This window comes from Mangifera indica, chromosome 7 (genome assembly GCF_011075055.1).
Source record: "Mangifera indica cultivar Alphonso chromosome 7, CATAS_Mindica_2.1, whole genome shotgun sequence".
Lineage (NCBI taxonomy): Eukaryota > Viridiplantae > Streptophyta > Magnoliopsida > Sapindales > Anacardiaceae > Mangifera > Mangifera indica.
The window spans coordinates 9,408,284-9,421,164 of record NC_058143.1 but is presented as its reverse complement, the minus strand read 5'-3'; the positions used below and the strand labels follow the sequence as shown (position 1 = coordinate 9,421,164).

General features: G+C 31.4%; 2 protein-coding genes across 3 annotated transcripts; both read right to left on the bottom strand.

Moving 5' to 3' along the window:
• Positions 1-1,776: 1,776 nt before the first annotated feature.
• On the bottom strand, positions 1,777-5,170 carry LOC123220007 (NADP-dependent D-sorbitol-6-phosphate dehydrogenase-like). Of its 2 annotated transcripts, XM_044641992.1 has the most exons (8): positions 5,009-5,152; positions 4,682-4,705; positions 4,309-4,501; positions 3,896-3,990; positions 3,670-3,787; positions 3,041-3,173; positions 2,412-2,631; positions 1,777-2,143 (listed from the first exon to the last, which is right to left on the bottom strand). In XM_044641992.1, exons 3-8 carry the CDS (start codon positions 4,439-4,441, stop codon positions 1,913-1,915), a joined length of 930 nt encoding a protein of 309 aa, XP_044497927.1. In that variant the 5' UTR covers positions 4,442-4,501; positions 4,682-4,705; positions 5,009-5,152; the 3' UTR covers positions 1,777-1,912. The 2 variants fall into 2 exon arrangements, with proteins under 2 accessions (XP_044497927.1, XP_044497926.1); XM_044641991.1 differs by lacking the exon at positions 4,682-4,705 and having other exon boundaries at positions 5,009-5,170.
• Positions 5,171-10,075: 4,905 nt separating this feature from the next.
• On the bottom strand, positions 10,076-11,736 carry LOC123220507 (cytochrome P450 89A2-like). The gene has a single exon (XM_044642748.1). The coding sequence runs from the start codon at positions 11,707-11,709 to the stop codon at positions 10,198-10,200; it is 1,512 nt and encodes a 503-aa protein (XP_044498683.1). The 5' UTR covers positions 11,710-11,736; the 3' UTR covers positions 10,076-10,197.
• Positions 11,737-12,881: the final 1,145 nt, after the last annotated feature.

Here is a 12,881-nt window from a genome sequence, read left to right as displayed (position 1 = left end):
TGAGATCGTGAATATAAGAAACTTGCTAGAAAAAACTTCAAACCACTATCAACACTGAGCATTTCTAATCTTTATCTCTTTAATTTTTGTTCATATTCATTATTATTTTAAAGTTTATATGTGTATTAAACATTTTTAAAGATCTTATTCACCCCTCACACCCCTCCACCCTCTCCTAGGACCATTTTAGTCATAAAAAAGTTTTCATATTTTATATTTATTTTACATGTTTAGATTATGTTCTAAAAAATTATAATTCAGTTATTTTATTAAATAATATATATTTAAAAATGAATAATTTTAATTAGTTCAAACCGTAATTTACATTGAACCAACCATATTTTTTTAATTTGATTTGATTTGAAAATTTTTTAAGTTATTTTCTTAGTTTGGTTTGAAAAAGCACTCAAACTGTATCAAACCAAACCATGCACACTTATTTTTTTTTTGTTTTATTCATTTTCACAAACAGTGGTTTAGACCGAGATTTGGATTTGTTTAACACTACTTAACATTAGTGGACCTTCATTATATTAGGCGCTTGTGCCTAGAGGTGTCGATGGGTTGGGTCGGGGCAGGCTGGGCTAGCTCAGGCTCGGCCCATTGAACTAATGTGTCGGGCCAGGCCCGAAGCCCAAATAGTAATGGACTTTCGAGTCAGATCAACCCATTAATATATAAAGGCCTAAGGCTTGGCCCATATATAAATGGGCCTTAAATAGGCCGGGTCAGGTCGGGCTGGGCTTTAAATGGGTCAACCTGACCCCATTTAATTAATATTTAAAATTTTTAAAAACAAATTATTTTTCAATTATTAAAACCGAAGATAATACTCCGAATATTTTATTTATAATCTCTCACTTATGACGAAGGAATATTGTAGTTACATAATGAAAAATATTAGAAATTGTAACATAGTATAAATAAATTAATTAGCATACTATATAAATCATAAAACATAAACAAATATATAATATGATAATATTCAAATGGATCGAATTCATTTTATACTTAATCTATTTGTAATATTTTGTAATGATGAAATTAAAATACAAATAAAATTATAAATACAAAAAATTATTATTTGTGAATTCAGATATTTTTCTGAAAGAGAATTAATGAAAGAAAATGAGATTGAAAATATAATGAAATAATTAAGATTGAGAGATTTGTAAATAAAAGTGAAAATGAAAAAAAATTGAATGGATTTATATAAAAATAATTAATTAATTAAAAAAATTTTAAAAAAAATAAAGGCCAAAGCTTCTGTTGCAAGGCAGAAGGATACACACAAGACAAAAGCTCTGCTTCTGCAAAAAAAAAATATATATTTTTTTAAACAGTATCAGGTCGGGCCAAGCCAATTCATGGGCTTAATATTAAAGCCCAAGGCCCGGCCCAATAGGCCCATAGGCCTAGAGCGGCATGCTTCACTATCGAGCCCAGTTTTCTCGTGCCGTGCTTTTTTTTTGTACTTCATGCTAGACCTTCATTCGATCCGACCCAATTGATGTCTACTTGTGCCTCTTTGCCCACGAAACTAATTTGGCCTTGATTTATTTTCTTAATTTACAAGTCGTGTCTTTGCCTCATTGCGCTGTGCGCGGTTGCTCATCTTTTCGGCCTCTGGCTTTTATTAATTTGTAGAAAACAAATTTAATCTCCTATGAACTCTCTTATAACATAAATAAAGGTTAGAAAAATGTAAATAAATAAAAACTTAAAATTTAAGAAACAAAACTTTCTACAATAAATGGAACAACAACAGAAGGCAGATTAGTGAGTAAAAGCATCTAAATATGATTTGAGTTTTAGCAATAATGCAAATGAGTCCATTGCCATAAAACTGAATGTCTTTGATGTTTCATAACTCACACTTATTCATGTCTCAGGTAAGATAAAATAACCATTCCTAAGCATACAAATCTATGCCCCAAAACTTAGCTGGTTGGTTGGTCCTATATTTCCTGTCCACACTCTTAATCACATCCATGTCTTCTTTGCTCAGCTCAAAGTCAAAAACTTGAAAATTCTCCTTCAATCTCTCAACCTTTGATGTCTTAGGAATTACAACCGTGTTTCGCTGCATGCCCCACTTGATAACAATCTGGGCAACAGTCTTCTTATATTTTTCAGCTAGACCCTGTGAAAAGAATATTGTGATGAAAATTATTCGCTAATAAGTCCTCTATAAAAAATAACTTTCTGATTTTGGGTTTTTTTTTTTTTTTTTGTGGTCTTCTCTTGTTCTAGATTCAGGGTTTTTAATATTATAATACATTTGAATTTCTAATTTTATGTTTTTATTTTTAAATATATGTTTTTGTTCCAAGGGTTGAAATAAAGGATGTGGTGTAAGAATGAGTTTGTGATTTTGTAAGCTAAAGATATTAAGAGAATGCTTTACTTACTTTGAGAATAGGATCATCCAAACATGACACAGTACCAAACCATTCTGTGTTAGCCACAGCACCTCCTAGAGAAGTATGGGCTGTAACACATATCCCATGCTTCTGACAGAATTTGACAAGAGAATCACGTTGGAAGTATGGATGTGTCTCAATCTGATTCACAGCAGGCTTCAATTTGGCGTAAGCTAAGCAATCTCTCGTTAGAAAGATGTCATAGTTGCTGCAATAAATTGCTCATCAGAATGTCACAGATATTAAGAGGTATGATTATTAAAGAATAATAGCACTTTAGTAAAGAAGATAAAGCAACTTTAGGTACTTGTTAAATAGTATAGACTAATTTCCGCTGGAACATGGAAAACACAAATAAACTATAGATAATTCACCAGAGATTCAAATTTACAGTGGCAGCACCAACGAGTATCAGTATCAATTGATGATAAGGAAATTTGTTCAGATATTAAAAGGCTTCTTGAACATTTATTCTTTATTTGCATGAGAAGGAGGACGAAATTACAATATTGATTCCTGACTTAGTAGTAATGTCATTACTTATTAAGTCACAAATACTGATAAATACAATATACAGAGTTTTAGGTTAAAATATTGAAATTAAAATGCCCGCAAACCTGATCCCAATGCTGCGGACTAAGCCCATCGAAACTAGATTTTCCATATTGTGCCAGGTGGTTTCTAATGAGATAGTTGTGTCTATCTCCAGGACACCATCTTTATCTAAAGCACTATCAGTTTCCCCAACTCCTGCATGTATGCATGATAAAATAAACCATTAAGCATCCCATCTTACCACCAAGGATGAGAAGATTAAAATTTGGTCAGCAATTCCACAGCCATTATCAATTTCACAAACACTAGAAGGCATGCAATCAACTCATCCTTTATAAGGATATATTTGCCTAGGACATAAACAATTGAGCAAATTTAACCTTCCCCCCTAACAATATATTAATTGGATTAATTGATAATACCCTAACCAATCACTTCCACAGTATGTACTAACAAAGGAGCAGAATATAAAATGTTTTGCTTGCAAGTATATTATATGTAACTTTATAGCCATTTCATAATTCATCTTAAATTATCCTAGTTATTCAGATTATCAAGCTACGCAGCTGATACAGATCGGCGAATAAATTACAGTCTAAAATTAAGGTTACATAAGCTTACAAGAAAAACAGACTCACACACCTGCACCCACACCCTTACATATAAGAAGAAAAGGACAGGCAGCAATTACCAGTGTGCTTTGTGGCTACAGGAAAGTGCACAAGGTAGAGGTCTAGATAATCTAATTGAAGCTTCTTTAGACTGTCTCTACAAGCCTCAACAACATGTCCATGGTCTGAATTCCAAAGCTGCAATCAGGTTAAATCGGAAGGAAAAGTAATTCAATGCCTGTTCAACATTATGTATCCAACATATAGTCAAAGAAAGAAAATCTGTAAAGTTGCAATTAAACTAGCCTTAGTGGTGATAAAAAGCTCCTCCCTCTTAACAAGTCCACTCTTGAACGCTTCCGCAAGTGCCTCCCCAACTTCTGCTTCATTCTTGTAATCAGCTGCAACCACAAAACAATATATTCCTTCAAAAATAGCTCAAATCATGGAACATAAATATTTTCCTGCAGCTAAATGTTTGTACAAATGATCCAAATGCAGTCTTTAAATTCAAATAGTTTATTTTCTTTTGTTGAATAACACTTCAATTTGAAACCTGGTCAATCAATAACACTTATTTCCAGCATCAGAAAAATGAACTACATATAGTTAAAAGTTAAAAATAGTTGCTATGTAAACATGGAAGATTAATGTTGAAGTGGAACATAGACATATGTTCAAATAGTGCCTTGTTAAATAACCCACAAATGAGAAAATACCAGCACAGTCAAAATGACGATAGCCAATCTTGATTGCATTGATAATGAGGTCTCTAATGTCTTTTCCTTCCATTCGCCAGACACCCAGACCCACAATGGGTATCTTGAATCCGTCGTTTAATGCGATGGACATTCTGAAATTTTTGCAATAAATGCACCAAAATTCAACTGTACCTCCACTAGCTTATATACTCTGCATAAATTTAACAATCCGCTTTAAGTGCGCATAAAATGAAACTTGTATAAACAGAAACTTGGAAGTGTCCACTATCCACTTCATAGCGTGTATAAACCCTTCCCAAAGGTCAAATCTTTGCACCAGAAACGTTCAAAAAAGCACCAACGAATCATGCATTATATCAAATGAACTTACATAGCTGCTCTGTTTTCCATAAACCTAGAATTGAAAACCACCCATTAGTGGAAGGGAAAAGCTTTTTTATATATATATAAAAGCCAAACTTTACAGATCACTACTTACGTTAGCATACATAGCATCAATTAACACTCAAACACTAAAGGATCACATAAAACTAAGTTTTTAAGCTAACCCAAGCTAAAAAAGAATTAATTAATCCCCTAAATTAGCTAACATTTTACACTAGCAAACAAGAAAACAAACAAATATAAGGCTAGAAATTGCAAGCAGAGCTTGGGTTTTGAGGCTAGAGCTTAGAGATCGAAGACAGAACGAACTTACGGCTAGATCGATTAGAGAGGGGAACTGGGCGGTCTAGAATGTTTTTCCCAGATAAAACGAGAGAGAGGATAAGCCTCAGAGTCAGAGATGAGGCGATGAGATTAGAAGCATATGAGACTGCCGGCCTGATGGACGTTAGCTCAATTTATCTATTTTATTCTTTGCTCTTCAAGTGCTATTATTTATTTAATACCCCGTAAACCTGACAAAAACAAGAAAAATGTAAATACGTGTAAATTTTAGATAAATTAATTAAAATAACCAACAATATTGAGAATATACGAAACTAACTTTGTAGAAGTTATACAGATACGACCAATAGATTATCCTAACATGAAATTGCTCGTATATAAACAAACTCTCATTCATTCTTAATAATTGAAACAATAAAATTATATACATAAATAAAATACATAAATAAATTATAATATATGATTAGATGATTAGGTATTGTTTCTATTTTTAATTAAAAATTATTAAATCATATAATGATATGATATTATTTATATATATAATATTATTTTTCAGATCTCAAACACACAAAATGAGAGAAAATTATACTACCGTTTTTTTATGAGATTTCTTATGATTTCAATCATTTTTTCACGATCAAAATTGGAAAAAAGTTGGTACATCATTCTTTTTTATGTTTTATTAATCATAATGTTGAGATTTAACCATTTTTTATATATTTCATTAGTTTCGAATAATGGTTTTTATAATTGAGTTTTCATGTGAAATAGTTTGAATGATTTGCAAATTTTATGAAGGCTTGTGTATGGCTTTTAGAAGGATTCACAAATAATCCCCCTGATGCAAAGGCATTTTGTGCATCACCGATTCAAGTCTACATTCAAATGCGCACTTCCCCATAAAGTTTATGCACAATCGTGCATGCCTTGATGAAAAGGCGGCAGCAACCATGAGGTACATTTCATGGAGAGGTTGTGCATCCATTCAAGTCAAAGGCAAGCAAAGTCAATAATCAAATATATACCTGTACATGAGCCAAAATTCAGTTGTGCATACTCTTATGCATGCAAGTCGTCACAAGATTGACTCAATCTAAAGGGATGTCTATGCAAAAAATATGCAAGATTGTACATGCATTTGTGCAAATCAAAACTCAGCCATTAAGGGCGTTTACCTAGATTAGGCTTGAATTCAAACTGAATTTATTTAAGTTTGAGTTCAAACAAATTCGAAATGAATCAGTCCTAAGCCAACTCGAATGAGCTCGAGCTAACATTTTCGAGCTTAAGCTTGTTTGTCAAAATTTGTAAATTAAAAATTTTAATACAAAACGACGTTGTATTTGGTCAATATGTATTAAAACAACATCGTCTTAATAACGAATTAATTAAAAACTCGAATTTGAAACAAGCTGAGCCAAACTTGAGCCAAATTTAAGTTCAAGTATAACGAACTCGACATGTCTGAGCTCGAGCTCAAGCTCTATTATTATTAAGTCGAACCAAGCTCAAGCTCAAACGAGCTTGAGTTCGGTTCGATTCGAATCTAACCCTAACCCAAGTTGACTCAATCTAAAAAGATCAATTTTGTGATCAAGTACGATCATGTATTTGATATAAACACACGCATCTGTGTTTTTTAAGAGAAAAATGTCATTTTTAGATTTTAAAGACTACTTCAATGTGTCCAATGGCTAATTCAACTTTTCCAATATATGAAATCTATATAAACAAGTTATTTTGAATTGGAAAATATTACAGAAGATATTCAATAAATATATACACATTGATTTTTTAAAAAGGCTTTATGCACTCTCTCTAGGCTTATATTTCATATAAAATATATGAAACATATATAAACAATTCATATTGAGTTGGAAAATGTTAAAGTATATATTCAATCTAGATAAAACACATTGCCCTCTTAGAAAGGCTTTACACACACTCTCTCTTGCTTATATTTCATATCCTTTAGAAAAAGCCATGCACTCAATCTTCTGTAATTAGCCTTGTAACGGCATTTACATATCAAATTCTTGTATTCAACAATTTTTTGGGTGAAATCCTATATAACTATTTTTGTTAGACATAATTTTAGATCAACTAGCTTACTTACATGAAATTCTAAAAAACTATTATAAAAGAACTCTTTTTGACTAGTAGAATTGTAAATCGATTGTTTGAAAAAGTAGATATAAAAGGTTTGGTTGAAAAAGTTCGAACCACTATAAATCCTCAGCACTCTATATCCTTATCTTTGTTATATTGCATTTTTTTTTTTAAATTACTTCTTCCATTTAGAAATTATACCTTAAATTTTTATAAACCCTATTCACTTTCCTCTAGGATTATTTAAGTCATAAAAGTGTTTTCATTATGTATTGGTAGAACACTACTGTGGAGATCATTTTGAGGCTTAGGACTAATACTTTGCTTGGGTTACAACGTGCCAGTCTTAAAGATGAACTAACTTTAAGAGAGATTCAAAATTGTTATTTGAGTTGTCTAAATATTTTTTGTCTAAGACTTTCAATGCCATTTTCAGTAGTCATTATCATAATTTATAAGAAATTGTTGATGTGAGATGTGTTTGTGTCTTTCTTGTAGCATCAAACTGTTGATTCGATTTTTTGTCACCAACTATAACACACAATATAAAGTCTTATACAAGATCGATTATAGTAATAATGATTTTAATCTCATAAGACTCTAATAGTTTACTATACTATGTGAGATGATAAATTGAGATAAGTAGAAAATAAATAAGACACAAGATTTATTATATGGTTTGATTGAATGTTCAAAATACTTATGTCCATGGTAGTCTAAGTGTATTGCAAGAAATGCAAGATAATTATGTTGTTTAGAGTGTGTTGTATCAATCTTTCCTCTTCTATTTTATTGTTTATATACAAATTTTTTTCATAAAAAATTACCTTTGAAGCTCTCCTAATTTAGGATCTTAATTTGTATTTTGAATTTGAATGGGAGAGGATTACACCTATGTTAATTGTTACATATATATGTAGGAAGTTAACACCTTGTTAGATGATTATTATGAAAGTGTTGTGTTATAAAATTCGAATGTATCATTCTTTCAATAGGATTGTAAGTACGGTGTTGTCTTGATGAAAATTTTTTACTTCACAAGTTGTAGAGTTGAAATTGTTAGTCGATCGTCAAGATGTCCAAACCTCATAATGTATTTCAATGAGATAAGGATTGAAAAATATTTTTTAATCCTCATCTATTAGTAATTGCATCTAGTCGTACTTCAAAAGTTAACTTTTGGGAGAACTTTTTATAACTAGTAATATTAATACACCTAGTTTTAAGTATATAACTGAATATTCAGTTGATTTATTATCATATTATTAAAATATTGGTTTATTGTTAATTTAAAATAAATTAATTATATAATACTATATTATCTGAATTTCTAATTAAATACTCAATTAGATGCACATAGTTTGTATTTTACAGCTTAACATAACAAAAAATGGTCTCTTTCCTAAGCGGCCTCGCTACTAATATGTTATGTGCTGCAGCTGAGCTCCTTAAAAAATCTTACTCAATGGGTATGTTTTGCTGTAGTCAACTGAAAATGCTCAAGACTTCAACACTAGAAAGCACCAATAAAATAAAAAATGAAACAACTAAATAGCAAGCAATAAAACCATCTCATTTATTTTTTTTATTAAATATATAGATATTATATCATTACATAATTAAAAAATTTTAAATTAAAGATAAATAAGTAATATTATTACTCTATCACATGACAAAAGGATGAAAAGAAAGGGCTATAAAGTAATTCAGATTTAGGAATATTAATTAAGATAGATGCAAGACTCTGTGTATAAACCTTTTTATACAAATTTTTATTGAATTTATTTTTTTAAGCAAACTCAATATTTATTCCAATAATACTTTTTTTAGTAATTATCTTTCTTCACTCATGTTTTTTCTTCAGTAGCATACTCCAACATCATCATATTGATTATAAGTTTGATAACTTATGAATTAAAACATTTATAAACTTGTTTAAAAACAGATCAATTTTTGGTTTGATTGTTGATATATCCAAATTGAAATAAAAAGCGGAATATGTACAAGTCCAAAGAGTAAAAGTCTAAGTGTAAGGAATACGAGAAGTGCAAAAAGTGCATTTTTATATATTTATATTATAACATCAGTGCGTGCACTTGTCTCACTTTAATATATATATATATATAAATATTATTATAATATATATATATATATATATATAATAATATTTATATAAATATATTTATATTTTTATTATATAAAAATAATAAAAATATTTATGCATACATAAGTGCGTGAATGCTTTTGAACTTTCGCACTCATGTATACAAATTATTTATAACCTGAACTTTCCACACTTCTCACACTTTTTGCATTTCTGGTGCTCTTCGCACTGACACTTGTATTTATTCTGTTTTTTTATTTCGATTTGAACATATTAATAATCAAACTAAAAACTGACCTATTTTTGAATAAATTTTGAATATTTTGATTCATAAATTATCAAACTTATCATCATTATGAAAATGCTAAAATATACTACCGATGAAAACACTGTTAAAAGAAAAACATGATTAGAAAAATAATTAACAGAAAAAGATATTATTAAAATAAATATTAAATTTGTTTAAAACAATGGATTTATTAAAAATTTTAGACATAAAATTTTATACCTATCATAATTAATTACCAAATCCTTAGTTACCTTGGACACTGCCTCCGAAACTTTCACCTTTTTTCCCATCTCTCTCGCACGCGGTCAAATTTTTAACTTCTTCTCACTACAGACCAAGCAAAGATGAAAGCACAAGAACCAACCACCATTGGGCTCCTAAAACAAAATGAGAACAAGTCATTTTAGTCTCATTTAACAATTAATGTGTCGTTCTCATTAATTTCTTGTTTTGTCGCTGGAATCATCCTTTAAATTGAACATAGAGTCGCTTGTCTGTCTTGTTATGTTGAATGCCCATGTTGGAGACTCTGAAGAGTAAAGGAATATTTAGAATTATTAAGTAAAATCAAACTTAAATTAGTAATATTTGAGTTGAGAGGGATATTAATTTATTATCTATTATTAGGATGCCAAATTTTCAGATTTTATCAATAGGAGGACAGGCATTTATCTAACAGTAACATCTTCCTTAATAGTACAAGTACAAGAGTAAATTATCTAGTCCTCTCACAAATATGAGCCTTCACTGGATTCTTCATAACCGTTGTGAACTCCTGCTTCTCTGATAAATCAACCTCATCTCCATCCACAGCTTTCCACTCAAATTTCCAAACTAAATTTGCCACAAAATACTCTAAATGAAGAATTGCCAAACCAAGCCCTGGACAGATCCTTCTTCCAACCCCAAATGGCATCATCTTAATCTCCCTACTTCCTGTTATATCAAAATCACCACCCTCAAATCTCTCTGGCTTGAATGCCATTGGATCCTCCCAAACGTTTGGGTCCCAACCCATTTCAGCCACCGTGAAATTGATGGTCACATCCTTTGGTATCACATGTCCATTCATCTCTATCTCTTCACTTACTGCGTGTGGCAACACAAAATGCGCTGGAGGATGTCTTCTTAAGCCCTCAAATATCACTGCCTTCAAGTAAAGCATCTTTTGCAAATCATCTTCTTTCACTTCATTCTCTGCTTCTGCCACAACTCCTCTAATCTCCATGAATATCTTCTCTTGAATATGTGGGTACTTCACCAAATTCGCCATTATCCACTGTAGTGCCGTGGATGTAGTGTCTGTGCCAGCGTTTAGAAATTCCGCTGACAAAGAAACAATTTCAGATTCATTGAGCTTCCTCTTCTCTTCTGGAAGCTCCAGATCTAATAAAGTATCAACATAAGCTAAAACATGCTTATCCTCTTCACATTTTGTCAAACTCTCTTCTTTTACCTTCTTTCTGGCTCTTATCAATGGGACCAACACTTCTTTTTGATATTGCCGCAACTGAAGCAGCTCCATCCACCTTTTGCGAAGCACAATCTTTGTCAATCTCGGCCAGAAATTTAGTATATTAAATCGGTTAAATCCTAACAACAGGCGACGCTGGACGTCCTCAACTTGTTTTATTTGGCTTTCAGTAACCTGTTCTCCGAAACACATATAGACTAATAAGCAAAACATGGCGTATTGAAAATGATCCATCACACGAACTGGATCACCATTTTTGGACTCTGACTTGAGACGATCCAAAAGGATGTGAAGAACCCACTTACGCGCACGCGTATAGTTTCTCACCCGTGAAGGGTGGAGAATTTCTGCGTTGAGATTTCGGCGTAGGAGCCGCCATGTAGGGCCATAAGAAGAGGAAGTGATGTTGTGTTGGTTGCTGCTAAAGAATTTGGTTGTGGGAGGAGCTGGTGGACGATCAGAAAAGACAGCTCCATTTTGGACTAAAGCCTTATATGCAAGGGAGCGATCGGTTACAAAAATAACCGGGCGAGAGCCAAAGTGGAGAGTAACAATGGGGCCAAATTTCTTGCGGAGATTACGAAGGATGGCTTCGATTTCAGAAGTTGATCTGCGAAGCCATAGTAAGTTTCCAATAATGGGGAGGGTCGGAGGGCCAGGAGGGAGATGTTTGCGGGGAAAGAGAAGATTAATAAAAGCTTTGAGGAGGAAAGCTATGGAGATAGAGAGGAGGATGGTGAAGCAGGTTTGCATTTTGCAGATACAAATCACTTCGAATCGTTGGATGTTGTAAGCTGATGAGATTGTAGTCATATTTATAGTTACTTTTTTTTTAAAAAAAATCTCAGGCGATATTCACATGGTTGTTGCAAAATAAAGCTATTTAATTAAAAATATTAAAAGAAAATAAAATATGTAGTGCGGGAGAGTGGAGACGTAGAGGCATACGTCATAGAAAAATTCAGAAAGTAAAGACAAATTGAATTCCATTAGGGAGAGATGCGGTTGACCAGGAGCTGGACCTTGCTAGAGTCAACAACAATAACTCACAGAAGCTTCTTCTTAAAATTTCCAAATGGGGATTCTAATAAACGAACGAGTGAATTGATTTTGGGTTATTTACTACAATTTTTTTCAATATTAATTTATATTAAAATAACCACAACTTTCACTCTGATATTCATATAATTTTTATATTTTAATTTAATTGAAATTGACTCTATATGTAACATTTTTCAACTTCTGTCTTCTTATGTTAAAAATGAATATTAGTTGATTGAGTTATGTAGGTTCGTCAAAACCAAACCGTTGAATTTATGGTTTGAATGGTGAAAGTGATATCTAATTAACTATTGCAAGATTAATAAAAACAAAACTAAACCAATATAATAACATTTTGTGTTTAAAAGGCTGTCCTTCACTGACTATGAAGCAAGCTCAATTTCCTTGCATATCATGAAGATTATGTTGTATTTTAGCAAACCTATATATTACCCTAATTTACGTCTACTTATACATTTATACCATGTTTTTTATACCTTAAATATTTTTACTACTTTATATATTGAAATACGTAAATTGTTTTTATCTTCAACTTTGAAAAAACAAACAAAACAACATTATTTTCTTTATACATTACAGACAGAAAACATGTATAAATATTTGATATCAATATTTGAGATAAGATTTACATAGAATATATGAAGTCAAATAAAGATTGAAGCATATAGACCAAACCCTAATTTGTGAAATGAAGCAAAGAAGACGAAGGAAGAGAACAAAGAACTCTTCAGAAAAAGATGAGAAAAAACCGAGGGAGATATTTTTTATTAAAAACTACAATTAAAAATTACATAAACTATAGCTTATATATGAGTGTGGTAAAAATATCAAAGTAGTCTTTTAGGTTTATTAAATCGTAGCTA